We start from the raw sequence: 19,502 nt of genomic DNA on the forward strand, positions 1-19,502 counted from the left end.
TGAGCATCTCAGTGACGCGAACCTATAAGATTTTCGTCTACTAAAAAGTGCCCAACGCGGGTATCGAATTTTCACACAACACTTCAATATATTTAGTTCTACATTGTATTGACACCGACGCCAAATGCGTGGCTTAAAGATCTCATAAGTCACCCACACACCTCAAATTATAAGACTAGAGACAGATGGATTGAATCAAAAGTAAACCGTAAATTTCCGGTAATGCGAAATGACGAGTCCTTTTAATACGTGAAAAGTGTAACTTTAAGTATTTATAAAAAAGACGCATTTTATCACACTACCGGGAGTTTGTTTTCGCTTTTCTTGCTTTAATGTTTACACTAACACGTACTGATGAAGGTTAATTAATAATTGAAGTTAAATAATGTTTTTAATTATTACTCAATATATCAAGAAATTCGTAAGGTTTTAAAAGAAAATTATATATCAAATTAAATAATTATATATTAGTATAAGATATATGATAGCAAGATGTATGTATACCAAAACGCGTTTAGAAGGCACGAGCCGTGGTACTTAGTAATCAAAACAAATATGCTGTATAAAAATAAATTTATTATAATTTAATAAAAAATCAAAAACTATGTCTTAAAACTTGTCGATACTAAAACCGTGTAGTATAATATTTCAAATACGATCCACCGCTTGTAAAAATCACTTAAATACAATCACAGCTTAGTTTTATTACATAATTATTATTATAAAAAGTTCGTACTATTTTACAAACATGATGCCGCATCAAATTTTCTTATAAAATTGTATTATCACTTTTCGTTATCTAAAGTAACACTGTATTCCCATTATTTATTCCTTAATAACATAACCTAACTCCTTCATTTCTTTATCGAACTGTTCGTCGCGATATTTTTTAATTTTCTGCAGCCATTTTCCAGTGGACGCATGGCTCCTACACGTACCCCCATACCGTGCTGGTAGACAAGCCGGGTCTAAGTGCTGATGGAGTGACTTCAAATCACTACCGTGGAAGAATATTTTGTCCCATGCTTGCTGAGGTATGAATTTCTTGAAAATATAGAAGAACGTGTTCAATATCCAGGAGTAATTGATTATGTGGCAGCTTTTTAGTCGTGCTGGACATGACATCTAGAAAAATAGTACTTATAAGCACAGGTTCCTACTATCGCTGCGCACCAAACGTGCTGGTCAAAGCAATTTTTTTTGTTTCTTACTATTTAACTTAATTAACAAAAAATGACTTATGTTCTAAAATTATAAAAACATAAATAAAAATACTACACCCTTTCTAGTAGTGAATTGTATATGTATGTATACGTATATAGTAATTTGAACATACCCCCATCAAAGACACGATCTGGTAAGCAATGGTTGGTGTAAGAGTCGCCACGTGTCGCAGTGTCAATCCTTCCAAATCAACGATGACTGTTCCCCCTAAAATCTGAATCTTTGGTTGCCGTATAGCGATTTCAGTTATCGCCATTCCAGCTCGAACTAGATCCTCCACATTGAACTCACTCGGGTCCCATGTTCCTGTAAAAATGTCCGGTAAATAAATGTTTATAAATTATATGAAAACCTCTTTAAATAAATAAGATAAGGGAATTTTAAGAATAATATTGATGACTTTGATATTAGGTTAATGAGTTCGTTTATTTTTAAATATTCAGAATTTTTTTTTTGTTGCATCAAGGGGATCAATGTCAAGGGGTTAGCTTAAACAGGTATATAGCCTGATTAATAAATAAGTCAATGGTTTTTTCAGGAAATTGTAAGTAGCTCTCGGAGTAACAATATTGGCTGACTGGCTGTCACACTCCCTCGCACTTTAAAAAGCAAGTACAGCCGTTGGTACTGCGATTCTGATCACACTGGTTAGATGGTCGTTCCATAGTACTATGAGAGTGAGGAAATTGAAATGATACCATTGTATTATAAAATATATGCATGTGTGTGTGGTTGTACTCGATAATATAAAGATTAGTTACCGAATCCGAGATTTGATTGCGTAATATATAAATATTTTTAATATAACTATTTTTAAGATAAATTAAGCGGAGAAATCGATCAATTTTAAACATTTTAAATCTTCTCATGGAACCTTAGTATCGAACTAAGTTAGTCGTCGAGCAAGTGTCCGAAACCGGAACTTTTAATAAAATACGAAGTTTCTAGAATGTTCTGGCAAAAAATGACGCGTATGAGTTTTATATCGTGACTACACTTATGTGTATTATTAAAAATATTGTTATGACGTAAAAAACTAATGAACATTGCTACATTACTAGCATCGCATCCAGTCGAAATTTACGAGTAGATAACGTTTATAGATAAAATTCCGTTAGTAATTTTGTACACGTTTATCACTGATATTTATATGTTTTGAATAAAATGAGTTTCATTTACCTTCATTTATAATAAAAACCTAAGTTAAAGAAGATCCTAAAACAGCGTTTTTAGTTTCACGAATTCTATTGAAAAGTTTACATATAAATGATTGTATATTACACGTTTTTCGTTTAATTAAATTTTCAGTTAGTTTTCCTTCAACCCTCGAGTTGATCTGTAAATCTCTTTCAAAATCAAAATATTCTTTATTCAAGCAGGCTCATAAAAGAACTTTTGAGTCGCCATGTTACTGTATCGAATCAAATGTAAAGCCACCGGTTCGGAAAGTAGATTCTACTGAGAAGAACCGTCAAAAACTCAGTAGTTACTCTTTTCCACTATTTTAATTCCAGAGTATGTCAGTAGAAAACAATTAAATTATTCTATGTTCTGCCTAGGAATCAATAATACAAAATCCACGCTTTTTTATCATTAATATAATCTTGTAATGAGTATTATGCCTTATTTCTCCATGTTTTTTTTACATGATCGTTGATTTTTTTATATATGGAATGGTGATAGAGTTATGATTATTATTTAATATTCTTTATCATATTACCAAACAATATGTAGTCACAAATTGACAATACTATTTTCATGGCCTTTTTACCTATTAAATATAGGTAAAAAAAAATTATGCAAATATGAAATACTTGTGTATTCAAACGCAATAAACTAGTTTTCGCCCGGAGCTTCGCTTCATACCGAATTCGGGGATTTGCTTCATACCAAATTTCATCAAATTCGGTTTCGTGGTTTGGCCGTGAAACAGCAACAGATAGACAGAGTTACATTCGCATATAGTACCAGAAGCGATCAAAGTTATTATTTTAATATAAGGATCAGTTTGTTACTACTAAATGTGCGTTACAAATAAATTATCAGTTTTTATTGTATTTACGGTTCACTATTTTAGCGATAATGGCTTACAAATGGAAGATAGATATATGCTGTCACTGGATTATTTGATGCTATTTAAGATAACGTGTAATTCTAACGGTTTTTGCAGCGCACGCCAGAATAGGTCGCAAATGGCTAAATTTTCCTACTTACTTAACATATTGTTATATTTGGAGAATTCACACATCTTTATAAATTATATCTTATGTGGTATTTTGATGTGTAAAATACATATATTATAGTAAATCTTCGTTGAAATACATTCAATATACCCTGCTCAAGTTAGCTTGATCTTTTTGACAGACGGGCTAGTGGTGAGAAACAGAAAATATAACATATATGACAGTCGATGGAACGATGGAATGCGTAATGCAAATTAGAATTCAATTTTTTTTTAAATTATTTTTCTAAAAAGAGTTATACCAGCTAAAGAGACCCCAACCACTAGCCAAAGAGACCTTAACTAAAAGGACCCCCGGTTCTAACAATAACTTAACAATGATCTTTAATAAGGATTTTTATAATCGATATTTGTAAAAGTTACTGCCTGTTATTCGCGTCCCTACGGTCCGACCGATGTAACATTGTACAAGCGTCTATTATTTTCAGTATTTCTATTTAAATTTTAATCTGAAGCAATAAGATATAATAGAAAAAGACTTAAAATTTCCGGATAACGCTTTAATCTTTAGGAACTTTTGTATTGTATGTATTTTTTAAATATTTTTACAATTTTTAAAATCATTAAATTAAGAGAATAATATGTTCGTCATTGCAAAGTTATGTCGATCAGAAAAATTTACATCTGTCAAAAAGATCAAGCTTATCTTGTACAGGGTATAGTTATATTAGTAAGGATATGACAATAACCTATTGCCTGGCAACGACACGTTTCTGACAGGCCCTTCCTTGGTCACGGAGTATATAAAATGCTTTTGGAAACGGCGGATCGGGAAGTGTCAAACCTAAACACATTTTATTTTCAATATATATTTTTTTGAAAGGTCGCTTAATCTGTACCAAAATATAAATGCTTTGTGTCCTATCCTATACAATTCATTCGATTGAGTAGAAACTTTTTATATTTATGTAGCCCTAGTAACATGAAACGGACGGAGCTATCCACATATTACTTTATGGTTTTTGAAAATAATAAACTAATAATCTAAAAAAGGATTTAAACTAATAAAGTTTTTTTTTTATTATACTTGTATAAAACACCGATATGTACAATATACGCGCCATGTACATATATAAAAGTACCTAGCGGTGGCGATGAGCGATGACATCATAATGGAGCATGCCATTTGCCATCACGGCATACGAATTTTTCCGATAAATGTTTTACATATTCTTTAACTAATTATTTTTGCTCTCGAAAAACGCGGAAAACCAGCGGAACCCCCTCCGTCTCTTTGGATGGGATCCCTTTCGCTACCGTGATAAAACTATTAACGATTTGTGCATCAAAAGAATAATTATAAAAAAATAAGTGGAAAATTGTTAGTATTTATACGATACCATTACAAGTTGAAGCTAGAAGGAAATTGAAAAGCAGAAACTACAAGTAGTAATACTCTTGGTCGGTACACTATTAGCCGCTTCCTCATTGTTTCCGATTTGCACGCTACGGAACACTGAAACTACTTGGAATTAATTGGATGCATGTCTCCTGCTTTTCTAAGTTAGGTCGTATAATCGTGTAAATGTATTCGTATATAAGCTTAACTAGATGGTATAATAAATAACACGTATAAATTCCCGTAGAATTTGACTCGTTTTACTTTCATCATCATATAAAATCATATATATATATATAATATTATTGTAAGACCTCTTTGTATACCACATTGGTGTGTATTTCAGCCTTTAGGGTAGAATATCCAGAAACGCTTCAATGCGAATCAACTCATTTTTAATCGGTAGCCCAAAAATAAAGTTTCCTGCTTCTAACTTCAAAACTGACCGACTTCCAGACTAACCTGAATACGAAATGTTAACCCAATTTCCCTCCTTAGGCATACAATATCCAGAAACGTATAAATACGTATCAACGAATTTTTAATCGGTAGCCCAAAAATAAAATTTCATGCTTCTAACTTAAAAAATGATGGCCTTCCAAATTAATCTATATAAGAAGTGTCACACCCTATTAAACCCCTTAGAGGTAGAATATCTAGAAACACTTAAATACGTATTTACTAATTTTTAATCAGTATCCCAAAAATAAAGTTTCATATTTTTAACTTAAAAAAAGACTGACTCCCATAAAAAATAATTCAACCCTTTTTTCACCTTAGTGGAAGTTTATCTAGAAACGCTTAAATACGTATCTACTCATTTTTTATCAGTATCCCTAAAATAAAGTTCATGTTTCTACCTTCAAATAAGATAGTTTTTTATACAAACTCTGAACCCTTATTTCACCCCCGTAAGGGTAGAATGTGCAGGAACACTTAAATAAGTATCTACTCCTTTTTAATCAGTATCCCAAAAATAAAGTTTCATATTTCGAACTTAAAAAATAAGGGACGGAAAGACCCTTTAGGGGTAGAATTTTCCAAATTCGCTCCTTAGTGGGTATCATGATATGTTAATTTATAAGTGTACATATAAGTTTTATGCTTCTAGCCCTAAAAATAGCAATACTATCAACAACTTACAACTTTTCATCCCCCTTTTCAACCCTTTATAGCCATTTTTTTCAAATAAAAAGTATGTCCTTTCTCAGGCTCTAGACTATTTGTGTACCACATTTCATTTGAATCGGTCCGGTAGTTTTGGCGTGAAAGGAAGACAGACAGACAGACAAAGTTACTTTCGCATTTATAATATTAGTATGGATAATATGGATTAATTTCATAAATATATGTAATTGATTAACAACCAGGTATTTTTTTACCGCTATTGACCTTCGTCTGACATATTTCACAGTTCATAATAACATTGGAAGTATTGGGCAACCGGTTAAGTCAGGCTTTTACAACATTTGCGGTTTTATTTAACAATTCAAACGGTAGGGGTGATTGAACTTTTAATTGTACTTTGGAGTGGAAATCTCTTTTTAAAGGACAAGGACTCTTATTGATCAAATATATTAAAAGTGAAACTAACTATTTAATTTGTTATTTTTTTATAAATAATGTCTTGTTTTGCAGCGTTAGTGTGTCTCTAGGATATTTTAAAATGCTTAATTTTAATAAAATTTAAAACAGAGATATTAGTATTTTTTATTTTATTAAAATATATATATAGAATACGATACTATTATCCAAAAGATTTCTAAATTTGTTTCAGATAAAATAAAGCGTGCTGGTTGGCTTTGTTGATTTGATTTGTTTTGATATTTAAGCCTTGGTTCAGGAGTTAGTCGGACTGTGTACATAACGCTATCAAAAAGCTATCACCGGTTTTTTTTTGTTAATTTCATTTTCACGTGTATACATTTCATGTTTTCATGTACAATAATAACAAAAATATTTTCGTTATTTGAAACAGCCTGGAGGCATTCATCTCATTCCCATGGTGTGCAATCAACTAAAAAGTCATTAGTGTTATAATTTAGCACACAAACGCTCTTTAACGATTCTTTTAAATTTTACAATTGAATATTTTTGAACGTTATCTCGGAACCTGTTGTGAAAACGTATACATTGCCCAAAAGGGTTCTAAGTAATACCAGACACAGCTCTAATTCGGGTTTGTTGACGTACGAGGTAGCTGTTTGTGGCATATACATCCGTGCCATATTTTTGTTCATCACCGAGCACAAGATAAATTATATATATCATTATAAAATTAGGCACTTGGATAACAGTAGTGCTTGTCATTTTTCGTTTAGATTTACTTCTTTTGACCATTGAGCCATATCTGCTTGCTGACACATAGTAGGTACACTGTTATAGTAATTCACTATTAGATTGTGAGATTAATACTTACCAAATCTAAATATCGACAGTCTACCAATATCAGGTCTGTCCAGCAAAATACCTTCGTAAGCGTCTTTAACCTTCATGAGGCTCCATAAATCTACACCCTTGTACAGATGCGGGTACTCTTCCCGGAATGTGTAGTATCGGACTAGCTGAGAACAATATCAAAAAAACACCTTTGTAAGCCAGAGATTTGGTTTCCAAACAAAATATCACAGATAAGATTTACGCTCGGAGTATATGTATTCAAATATTTTTATTTATGATATCCTGGTATACTGATTAATTAGAGCTGTTGTTAAATTCAAACATCAGGGACTGTCATTATATCTCAGTAGGCAAAACTCGTATTATTTACTAATATGTAACATGTTCTTCCAGTATAGAAATAACGGAGGTCAGATAGCCACTGCTTGGTATTAATACCATATTAGCCATAGTTGTTTTGTCTATAAAAATATATCTCTATTTGGTCAATTACTTATACTCTCAGAACTCTTTAATGTAGACGGGCGATTAAATAATATGGAGCATTATCATATAGTTCTAATAACATAATGAAAATCATATTTGGAAAAGAAGTAAAGTTAATTTTGTTCCATTTAGGAAAAGAGGTTGAATGTTTTTTTTTCAAAAGCAAATTATGTTTCAAAGTTTCAAAACGAACTGAATCATGTAAAAAAAAGAAATATGATTTTTTTTCATGATATAATAACATTTAGTTTCCCAGATGTACCATTTTGATAATTTGGAATTTCTTCCTTTCCATTAACGAAATTGTTTTTGACAATATCGACAAATTAGTCTAATTTCAATCACTAGCTTTACCAGTAAAATTGGAGCAATTCGGATATTATAAAGATGGAAATTTCAAATTTATCTCTTTACAGATTCGACTGGACCAAAGCTACTCTTTCGCTAGATATTCTAACGCCAAACAATACTCAGTATTATTGTTTTCCGGTTTGAAGGGTGAGTGAGCCAGTGTAACTACAGGCTCAAGGGACATAACATCTTAGTTCCCGAGGTTGGTGGCGCATTGGTGATGTAAGGAATGGTCAATATATCTTACAGCGCCATTGTCTATGGGCGGTGGTGACCCCTTACCATCAAGTGGCCCATATGCTCATCCGCCAATCTATGTCATAAAAAAGGGTATGTTGGCATCGGCGTGAGGAAAACTCTAAGTTTTACCTTTCCGGTCGTTTTCGTTTGTATATGCAACGCCCTTAATTAACATTTAATAAAATCGAATTCAGACCAAACGGCCGTTTTCCGTAATTAAATGTATCTCAAGGTGTCATTGAATATCTGTGTTACTTGAATATTCACGATTAATTCTCAGTTCGAACAACATTACGTTCTGATTTAAAATTAATCATTTATTTCCACTTATTTTAGTTTAGGTTATTAGTTGCGTTGCCGCCGTATTCAAATTTTAAGTTAGTTTTATGTAAACAGATATTACTTATTATTAAAACAAATGTTACTTTTTTTAAATTTAGTATAAGAACTTTCATTAATTAAATCGGAAAACGTACATCATTTGTAATTGTTTTAATTTGTATAACGTTGTATAACTAACACTATATTAATCGATACAAATATACAATGGAATAAAAAGTTAAAAAACAAGGTTTTCAAGGTTATAAGGTACTTTAATTTAACACTGTTTTAATTTTCTAGAAATTATAAAATTTATATATTTCTAATTAATTTACATAATATACCAATTTGTTTTTCGAGTCGACATAGTAGGGTTTGGTACAAGTCTGGGTTGATACCACCCACTTGTCACTTCGAATGCTAAACAGTACTACGTAGTATTATTGTTTTTCCGTTTATAGGTTGAGTGAGCCATTGTTTCTACCGGAACAAGGGACATAACATACTGAATCCCAACGTTTTTGATGCATTGGCGATGTAAAGAATGATTATTATGTCTTATAAGCCCCAACAGCTTTAGCCGTTGGTGACCACTTACCATCAGGTAATAGGACAATCAAAATATTACTAAATTGAATATCACAATTGCTTAAATACGTATAATCTATAGATTCTAAATACATTATAAAGTAAACTTATGTGTTTTACTATATTTTGATATCTCGCTTCGGGCAATGTTTTAATGAAAGTGGAAATTGTTATTGATATTTGACTAATATCCTGTCACTGAGTTGATCATGAAAATTATTATTTTCTACGTCGGTGCTCAAACAGCTCAACTATTGACTATTGCTGATATGACGTACACGTATGGAATCAACAGATTGACACGTCTTATTAAAGCTATTTATTTATGCAAAACGTAGTAAAAAAACCGGTCAAGTATGAGTCGGACTCACGCACGATGGGTTCCGTACCATTATCTATAAAGACATCAAATAAAATCATGTCCATTGTATGGGAGTCCCACTTAATTATTTTTTTTTGTTTTTGTATTTGCTTAACAACAAATACTATTTATATTTATATATTTCTGTTGCCATTAGTTATAACGGAAATACATCATCTGTAAAGGTTTCAAGTATCTAACTATTACGGTACATTAGATACAGCCTAGTGACAGACGGACGGACAGCGGAGTCTTAGTAATAGGGTCCCGTTTTACCCTTTGGGAACGGGAGTCTGAAAATTAAAGATACTAGGAGAACATAAGAAAGAATATAAATTCAAATAAGAAATAAGTACATATACTTATTTTTTATTCTCTATTTTATTTTTGACTTAAGGCAATATTCAAATCATCGCAAATAGCGTCGCTACACATTGAATCGATTATGTATTGTAGATCGGAGAATACATTCCATTACATTATTCAAATCAATTGATAATTGTATAATATCAGCTATATCAGCTTATGACAAGTATTGAATTCAAGTCGTCAACTAGTACTGACAAGGTCTAAAGATTACGTTAACTGAGTATATAATCGTATGCACAATACATACAGGGCCGGACTTAAGCGACGTATTTAATCGGAATTCCAATGACAGGAGCATCTTTTTTTATTTAATATGTAGGATGGGGAGGTGGGCCACTTTACGGTAAGTGGTCACCGGTGCTCACAGACACGCTGTAAGAGATATTAATCATTCCGTACATTACACCAATGCGTTAACAACCTTGAGAGATAAGATGTTATATCCTTTGTCCCTGCAGTTACACTTGCTCACTCATCCAAACAGCACAAAAATACTAAGTATTGTTTTTTGGTGGAATAATATCTAATGAGTGGGAGCTACCTACTCAGACAGTGTTGTAAAAACCCTACGACCAAGTGAACAAAGTGACTATTCTTTCCATTTTATATTCACGAAGCCAACGTGCACAATAGAAAGTTTTGTACAAATACTTAGGATTTCTTTACATTTCATTGCATTACAAGACATTCGAAAATTAATATTTCCAAACGTTAAAATTACGTTAAAACGTACTTGTTGATTGCGAACCACCCTGGCCTTATTCGGGCGTTCGCTTGATCGTTGCCCCAGGGCCGTCAAACCTTTAAATTCGGTCCTGATTACATATATTATACAAATACAAGATACGGTTAACATTATTGTTTGTGAAAGGTATACATTGAATACTAATTAATATTGTAGATGTGATAGTGAGTTTCTTTATTAGTTTTTTACGCTTTTAAGTCTTAAATACGCAACCGAACATCGTGAAATTTCCTTTAATACGTTGAATTAAATTGGTGGAAGTCAAAAAAATTTAGTAAGTTGAATAACTGTATTCTTACATAATCTTTATTTTACAGTATTAAACTAAACGTAAAACTACTAACGGAATATAGTTTGTACGAAGAAGAACTAGTAAAAAAATTAATGTAAGTTCAACGAACGACGAAACTTTTGCTAGATTTATTGTTAACACACTATGAACCGTTATGAATAAGACAATCACAGTAACGTTACACATTTACAGTTAGAAAAGTGCCTTTTTGCTTTGTTATTCGAATTCGAAATTTTAAAATGCGAAAATTTTAGAATAAATTCTATTAAATTTTAAAAATAAAACATTGATTCCGAGGAAGGGCATGATTGCGCAAACGTCCGCGCCGGCAAGCCTGAGATTTAATATAATGATGGTCGTAATTAAAAAACGTAAATGTCAAAATTGTTAATTGGAACATCTCGCTAAAAGGCTCGTTTTATTACCTATACTATAATTATAAGTGTCTTCAACTTCAATCGATGGCATACATGTACGTCAAATAAGCAGTTATCAATAAGTTTTTTGAGTGGCACGGGCGGAGAATATTGGAAATACTCGAAATGTTGTTTTTAACTTGGATCAATTGTGTCATTAATATAATAACCATCATTTTTTATAACTAATCAATCAAAATATTCTTTCGATTTTTGAGCAAAGCACTTTCGATCTATCAAATATTTTTTCGATATTGAATTAAATAAAAAATTTGACCGTATCCAATGCAGAGCGGCTCGAATTATCTTCTTGATCCTTTTGCTTTACGTCGAGAGGATCACTCTGCATTTTCTACCGTATTTTTCACGGGGCATGTTCCGAGGAATTATTTGGATTAATCCCCGGCTATTGAATTTCACCCTCAGACATCTTGTCAACATTCCAAGTTCCACCCGAACCACCTAGATGTCGGAAAATCCGCAACAGCGTCTTTTCTAAGGCATTTTCTGCCTTGCACCACCGCTCTGTGAAACCAGCTTTCGCCGGTGGTTTTTCCGAACCGATACGACTTGGGTACCTTCAAAAAATGAGCCTACACCTTTCTTAAAGGCCGGCAATGCATCTGCTAGCTCCCTGGTGTTGCAGATGTCCATGAGCGGTGGTAGTCACTTTCCATCAGATGAGCCTCCTACACGTTTGCCACCTATATCATAAAAAAAATCTATTTGGAGTATAGATTTTATCGAGAGCAACCGAAAAATAAATTCTTACATCTTTTCTCTGAATTTAAATTAGTCTGTTAATTAATTATTCTATTTTTTGCGTGTAAATCAACAAATATTATCTCTACACCTTTATATCATTGAATTAGTTATTTATGGAGCGATAAGCATAATGTATCAGTGTTTTTTTTTATTTATATGAGATTTAAATTAACGTATAAAATACCAAGTTAAAAATAATTGTGGAATTTTATTAATGTCGATACTATAAGTTAATATGGACATACAAGTTTATGTGCGCGCGGGACAATAAAGTTTCTCGCTCGAAGAAATCTCAAGAGATATGCGTCATCTGTCCGGTGTGGTTTGCATTCCCCGCGTTCTGAAAATATTTATTTTGTACATTATTAGATTCATAAGCATGACGTATAAGCATGATTTTAATAGTTGCAATTAAATACTTCTATTGAAATTGTGTTTTTTTTTTAAATTTATATAGAGTTTATCAGAAAAATATACATTTATTATTTAAATTAGTACCACATTCATCATTAAATTTTGGGCACGGTCAATAAAATAATTCTTAATTTTTATACATTTTTTTTCTTGAATTCTATTATATATAGTAAACATTTTATGTTATTTTTGGATCGATAATATTAAAACGATAAAAATGGAAATACAGTCGTGCATTTTAGTTGCAATCAAATTTGACCTTAAAATTTACTTCATAATCGCGCCCAGACAAACTTTCAGTTCATAAAATTGTCGCCAACAAACAGACAAAAACAATCCTATATAGAGAGCTATTTCGTATCATTCAAGAAATACTAAGAATACATAACCCGATAAGGTTTTACCGAAAATCATTTTTCTCAACTGCGTGATAGCTGTTGCCCTGGTAGCTGGATTCTCGTTGCATTGTTCAGGTGCCACAGCCAACAGCTCTGGATCCTCTTTAGTGTTTAATTCCGCTTCGAACGCTATCTCGAGGAAACAGTCGTACATTCTGATGTTCTGGTTCTGTAGAATATTTAAATATTAGTTTGATTTTTTTTTTGAAAACGAAGTATGTATTTTTTTACACATACAATTTTTAATCGATTCTATTTATGATTTACTAAAATCGATAAATTTGTATCTATATTAATAATTTCGTGCAAGTTTACGATAGACCCGATCGAACCTATCCACAATTATAGATCTATAAAAATAATGATTTTTTTAATCGACAACATTTGACGTATAATCGAGTAATTTCGTTTACGGGTTATATTAAAAGTAAAGGACAAGCCACATTGTTGAGTTTTATATATTTTACTCTAGCGAAGCGAAGAGTTTTCATCTAGTATAATAATAATACATTACTATCGAAGACGGAAGAGTAAGTAATTGCCATTGCCAAGAAATAAATAAAATTATATAGAACAATAATTGTTACTGAAATGGAATCGTTTCAATCTACTAACAGAAAAATTGACGTATTCATTTTTTTAAATGAATACGTTTTTTTTAATCCAAAATTTTCTTCGTATGAAATGAGTTTATAAGAACGAAAATTCAGTTGTATTTACACTTAAAACATGTATTTAACCAAGTGGTAGATTCATGAATTTTCTACAGTTTTTGTTGCTATTATTATCGATACACCTACGTTTTTAGCGGAAAAACGTAAAGCGAGGGCATTGTTTGCAACCAACTGCACCTTTAGATGACTAAAGGAAGTGAACAATTTAAACGATGTTATTTTGGGTTATTCTACACTCTATTGCAAGTCAGTCCTGAGTGTACATGTATGTAAAACTGCTAATGTGACTTGGAGCCTATCCATGAATAAAAACTGCACAAAATGTAACTGTAAAATTATCTTTAATAATAAATTTATTTGGCTAAATTAATGACGTATGCAAATCAGTTTGTATTAGCTATTTTGTTACTTATAAGCTGTAGACATCCTTAAAAAAAAATTACAGATAGTCCAACATTTAATTTTCGTTTCAATGAAACGTATTTTTTTAACAATTTAAAAGTAAACAATTGAAAAGTGTTATATAGTCAATCCCACCTATTATCTTTAAAAATAAAAGCTCTATCGAATCTCTATATAAATTTAAGATTTTAATTAATGCCTTTTTATCTAATTAAAGCGCGAAAAATTACCTGTTTTAGATTCGAATGAAATAATTATTAGAACTTCGATGCCTCTCGAAGTTTCCGTACATTTTTGTGTGCAATATAATTTCCTTTCACTTTGGTTACCTTCGGAGCTAATTATTGATGCGATGAAAAATCTGAGACATAAAGGAGGACAGGGTCGAAATGCTCGCTTTGGGACAAGCAAATGAACTCTCAAAGAACGTTGAACATGATTCATGTTAATTCAATGTTTTATAAGGTTTTAATTTAATTATTTCTTGAAGACGGTTTATATTTTATACACTAATAACTTTTCATCGAATAGTTAATTATTTAATAAAAATGAAAACATTTATTTGTAGTCATATTATCTCTCTCTTTCTTATTTGAATTTTCATTGGTCGGTGGTAGTCGATGACACAATAGGCGACCAATGAGCGTTTAGCTCAATACCTAAGTTGATTTAATTCATCGTATTAGATACGTGATCTAAGATTCGATGTTGTACCATCATTATTTTTAAAAGTTGAAGAGATGTGAATCTATAGATCTCGTAAGGACTAAGGGAATTTTATTAGGTGAATCTTCGTCGAAAACTAAGCCGCCAACGGAAGCCTTCCCCAAGATGACAACAGAAAATATTGCCGTAAAAGTTAGCTTAGCAGGAAAAAAACAGATATATGTATGATGATATATGGCAAACTTAATAGAAACGACGCAGACGCCTGGATACTTAGGTGGAAAACAAATTGGATTTCACAATAGCAATATAAGTCTATTTTATTTATAACCGTGTTTGCATGTTTCAGTAATTTAAAAAACTGTATGAAACAAGTATGAATAGGACTTCTACACTGAGGGTTCTGTACCGACATGTATATTATATGAACATTGAATTACCAATATCGAATCGACAATTTTATATTTACTCCAAGGCCCTTCTTAACTCAGGGTGAAGTGGGTGCACAAAACTCGGGTGTTTGGTTAAATCTTGGACCAAACCAGAAGGTCTCTTAAAAATGTTTTTTGGAAGAGGGTAGATCGCCAGAACACTGCATACATTCGAATTTCGGTTGTTGTTTGCTCGTTAACTTGTAATTTTTATATTATTGTAAGTTTACAACATCGGCAAATATAAGGTTGCAAAGAAATACCGCAAGGAATATTTCATATTTCAATCACTTGAACCAATTATGAGTACACAAATATTCTTATGTTAAATATTGTTATGAATACTTAAAACCTTAATCTTTTATTACATACCGATGTGGATAATTTATTTTTTTATTAAGGAACCCAAAAAACCATTTAATAAAAAATCTTATTAGTTAAACAGCGCACAGCTACCACCTATCAGTCGGGCGGAACTTCGGGTTATATAATCTACATAGCTTAATAAATGCGAAATTATTACGAATAATGTTGGAAAATATCAGTTATATAATATTTGTTTTGCTTTTATGTACAATAGGACATATTCGTTATGAACTTATGATATGTCTAGGCGCCTGCTCTATTCGTCTACTATCTTTGCTGAGCATCTAAATTATCTTTTTGATTATAACAAATATCTTTTATGATTTTTGACAATTGGTATTTCAATGGATATGGTCAAATTTTGTATGTATACACACATATGTTATATCGTCTAAATCTCCGGATAATGAAGTTTATTAATCGATAACAAAACAAGCCTGTCGTAACTTATAGAGGAACGCCAATCATATTAAAGCAATAAAAACATTTAAATAGTCACAGAACACGTTTCGAAGGTAAGGAATGTTTAAAACATAGAATGTATTGATTGATTTTGTTTGTCGTATTACTTCGATTCATTGTTAGTAGGTCTTCCCATTATAGGGAGTTTATATCCTGTTCCGTATTTAAAATATTTATAAAGTATGTAAGTATAAAGTGACTTCTAAAATGAAAAATTAAAAGGAATAATAACAAGAACCAAACTTTTCTTATTCTAGAGATATAATTCAAACAAATCGAAAGCGATTCGATTAAAACGACGAAAATATAATAAATATAATTGGCAATTCGAATCGGAACTTCCCTAAGGCATACAAAATTGTCAAAGAAAGTAAATGTAAATCAATAGAATTACTATATTTAAAGGGATATTTACTCCGAAATATAATGCCATATTTTTAGTTTTTCTTGCACGTTTATTTTAAGTACTTGGGTTTTTTGTATAATCTTTTATTTTTATTACTTTTAATTTATAAAAGGGCTTATGAGGCCTGTAAGACGATCTTAGATTTGTTATTAAGAGCGCTGTTTTAGAGCCGGATTAGCCGTTTTCACGAGACCATTTAACGGGATTTTGAGTCATATTTTTATGTTACGTTTCGTACGTTAACGTTTCGAATTCGGTTTATAACGTATTAAAATCATTAGAATGAAATGGGGAGTTTTGTTCGTTATATGAAAAATATTTTCTATCTATTCATATTATTTGTGTCATCAAGAAACACTGAAAACATGTTTTTACTTAGTTACTAGAAACCTGATCAAAATTAAATTCTATTTTTTTCCGAATAATAATAAATGTTGGTTTCTTTATCTGAATTTCAATGTTTATTGTCATAAAATGAAATCCTTTCAAATCGTTTCTTTCGTCTATAAGAATTATGTTGGAAATTAATGTTATTAAAAAAGAAATCTATTTTTGCTTTGTTACAAAAATGTCTCGGAAAAAACAAACGCCTACGACACTTTTTTACAGGCATAATTCTTGTTTTTATTTATAAAAATAACATCTTTTTTTAAAGTTCATTTTGTAATAAAGCAGCCCAAAGCAACGAAGAATCTTCAAGACGTCTCCAAAAGAAGAGAAGAAGCCCAACACAAAGACATTTATAAACTTAGTATTATCATTTGCATTTATTAGATTTAAACTTCAATTTATGTATTACGTAAAGGAAATATAAAATCGTTTATATTGTTATGGATATTTTTAAGACAATTACGAAATTTCAACCGTTGAAATGTATTGAAATAATGGAGATTGATACTTTAATATTTTGAAAAACATGAGTAATTATCAATAACATTTTTTTAAATTATTCTCCTAGGGAATAAATACCGATAGTATTTTGACGGATTACCTCTCGGAAAGTTGGAGGCTGGTCAATCTGTCTCAAAATTTATTTGTAAATATGTTTGCAAAAATTTTCAAGATATAGATTTTGACTTTAGTTTAAAAGCAGAAAATAGGTGCAAATATTCATTCAATACATTGATTCATATTTTTACTTTATATTTTGTAGTTTTACATTGCGATAATTTTATTGAAAATCCAAAATGATCTTTGCTTCAAAGGTAAGAAGTGATCGTTCTTTGAACTCTGATATCCTCTTAAATGCATGACGTAATATAAATTTATATTACAAAATATAATATGTTACTCATTCAACAAAATTATTAATTAGTGATGAATTTAAAATTAACTTTTTTTAAAGTTTTTGTGACCAGTCCAACCAGAGTCGTAAAGTCCAATAAAAAAAAGTATATTCAAATGTGATTAACCCGTTTCTGGTTTTCCGGTACCAATTTATTCTAAATTCAATTCATTGCGTATTTGCCTCGCCTAATAGCTTTGCTGGTAAAAACGTGTATGACGTCAAATAAGATCACCTATTCAATATGTACACATTAACGTATCGGATTATTTTTCCGAGAACTAACTAACGACGTCGTTAGATAAACACAAAAAATAAACAAAAACTCAACGACAATTAAAACAGTTCCTATTCAGTAAATTGTTTTAATAAAATGGACAAGGTGAGTAAAAATAATGGTATTATATAGGATACCCTTTCAAATTCTATATCATATACTTTTTAACAATGCAATGCAAAAATCTCACAAGTGTAACAAAAAACAATATAATTATGTTTATGCTTACCTAAACCAAATAATTGCGCGCATACCGTTACTTAAATGTTCAAACAAAAAAAAAATGTTTTAGAAAACAACTTTTATTGTTGTTCCCGCCCACCTGTAAGTACGCATAAACAATTCAAATTTATTAGTATTAAAAAAACTTACATGCAATTGAAACTGAGACACCACAATTTTTTCAAAAATATATTTATATTTTAGACACCGAAAACATCACCATATAAAAATAACAGTATTATTAAAACTGATAAAATAAAAACGTATCAACAATGCATTATAACAATTCACAACACAACACCACTCGCCACAAACGACCATATAAAAATAAAGTCCGTCTAATCGTGCACACCATGACAGATACGGCACACATCTGATTCGCTAAAATCGATTAGGAAAAAATGAGAACCGTATTTAAAAGTTTAAATTTAGAATAGTTCTTCAGCAATACATCGAGTAATAAAATAACACGATTTCATATAATGATCTTCAGAAGAACACTGTCGTATGTCATGTATCGTTTAAAATTTCATGCAAACTATTGACGCAACAATGATATTGTAAGTTTATATATAGAATGGGTCATGTACCTACTGCAATTAGTCTTATATAATTATAGGTTTTTAAGAAAACGAGTTAAATGTCAGTACGCTTAGTTTATTATTTATTAATATACAGCATTTTTTTATTTACTTTATATTTAATATGAATTTTATGCCGATAATTAGTGCTAACCTATTTCCATATTATGCATGTTATAATTATTTGGCTTATTATATCGTTTTTGAAATAAACGATTAAATATATTTAAATATTTATATTATAATTATCTTTTTTTAAACATTTTTTTGTTTGTGTTGATATTGAAATTTCTTTTTTTATTTAAATACTTCTATTTGGAATATTAATCTGGAAATTACAAGCAAGCTAAATTTAAGATAATGTAGGTTTTTCAAAAAACGTAACATCGTATTATAATAAAATGTATTTTTTATTTATTTTTTTAATATTTGAAGGATTATTATACCAAACCATTCCCACTATTTTTAAATATTTGAACTATCTGTACCGAAACAGAGACATACCTGTGCAGTCATCGAGCAACAGTTGTGTAAGATTTTATAATATCGGCTCGAGACGAGGTCACCCGTGCTCGCCTTGACTTGAACCTTAAGATACAACCGGTTGATTTTATGCTCGCCTGGTATTTAACTTTTTGCTGCACTTTATTTGTATTAAAATTTTCCATAAGTAAAAAAAATTATGACCAAATCCGAATTTTATTTATTTTTCAATAGTCTAATTAATCCAAATTATTTAAGTCTTCCTTTAATAGTAAGATTTTTTAAGTTGTTGCGAT

The 19,502-nt window shown here is 30.8% G+C and overlaps 1 protein-coding gene across 2 annotated transcripts; it reads right to left on the bottom strand.

Annotated features, from left to right (window-relative positions):
- Nucleotides 1-643: 643 nt before the first annotated feature.
- Nucleotides 644-19,254, bottom strand: LOC113398672 (clavesin-1-like). 2 transcript variants are annotated; one of them, XM_064216913.1, is made up of 6 exons: nt 19,228-19,254; nt 12,958-13,120; nt 12,385-12,479; nt 7,225-7,369; nt 1,337-1,530; nt 644-1,125 (listed from the first exon to the last, which is right to left on the bottom strand). In XM_064216913.1, the coding sequence occupies exons 1-6, from the start codon at nt 19,237-19,239 to the stop codon at nt 826-828; spliced, it is 909 nt and encodes a 302-aa protein (XP_064072983.1). In that variant the 5' UTR covers nt 19,240-19,254; the 3' UTR covers nt 644-825. The 2 variants fall into 2 exon arrangements, with proteins under 2 accessions (XP_064072983.1, XP_026493317.2); XM_026637532.2 differs by lacking the exon at nt 19,228-19,254 and adding an exon at nt 18,293-18,602 and having other exon boundaries at nt 649-1,125.
- Between the last annotated feature and the right edge of the window lie 248 nt (nt 19,255-19,502).

The sequence above is a fragment of the Vanessa tameamea genome, chromosome 14 (assembly GCF_037043105.1).
Source record: "Vanessa tameamea isolate UH-Manoa-2023 chromosome 14, ilVanTame1 primary haplotype, whole genome shotgun sequence".
Taxonomy (NCBI): domain Eukaryota; kingdom Metazoa; phylum Arthropoda; class Insecta; order Lepidoptera; family Nymphalidae; genus Vanessa; species Vanessa tameamea.

Bases quoted from the DNA above. Each gene is read 5' to 3' on its own strand.
- LOC113398672 (XM_064216913.1), bottom strand. The intron at 1,531-7,224 runs GTAAGTATTAAT...ACATTTTTACAG, and splicing joins ACTGTCGATATTTAGATTTG to GAACATGGGACCCGAGTGAG. The intron at 1,126-1,336 runs GTATGTTCAAAT...CTATTTTTCTAG, and splicing joins AGATCGTGTCTTTGATGGGG to ATGTCATGTCCAGCACGACT.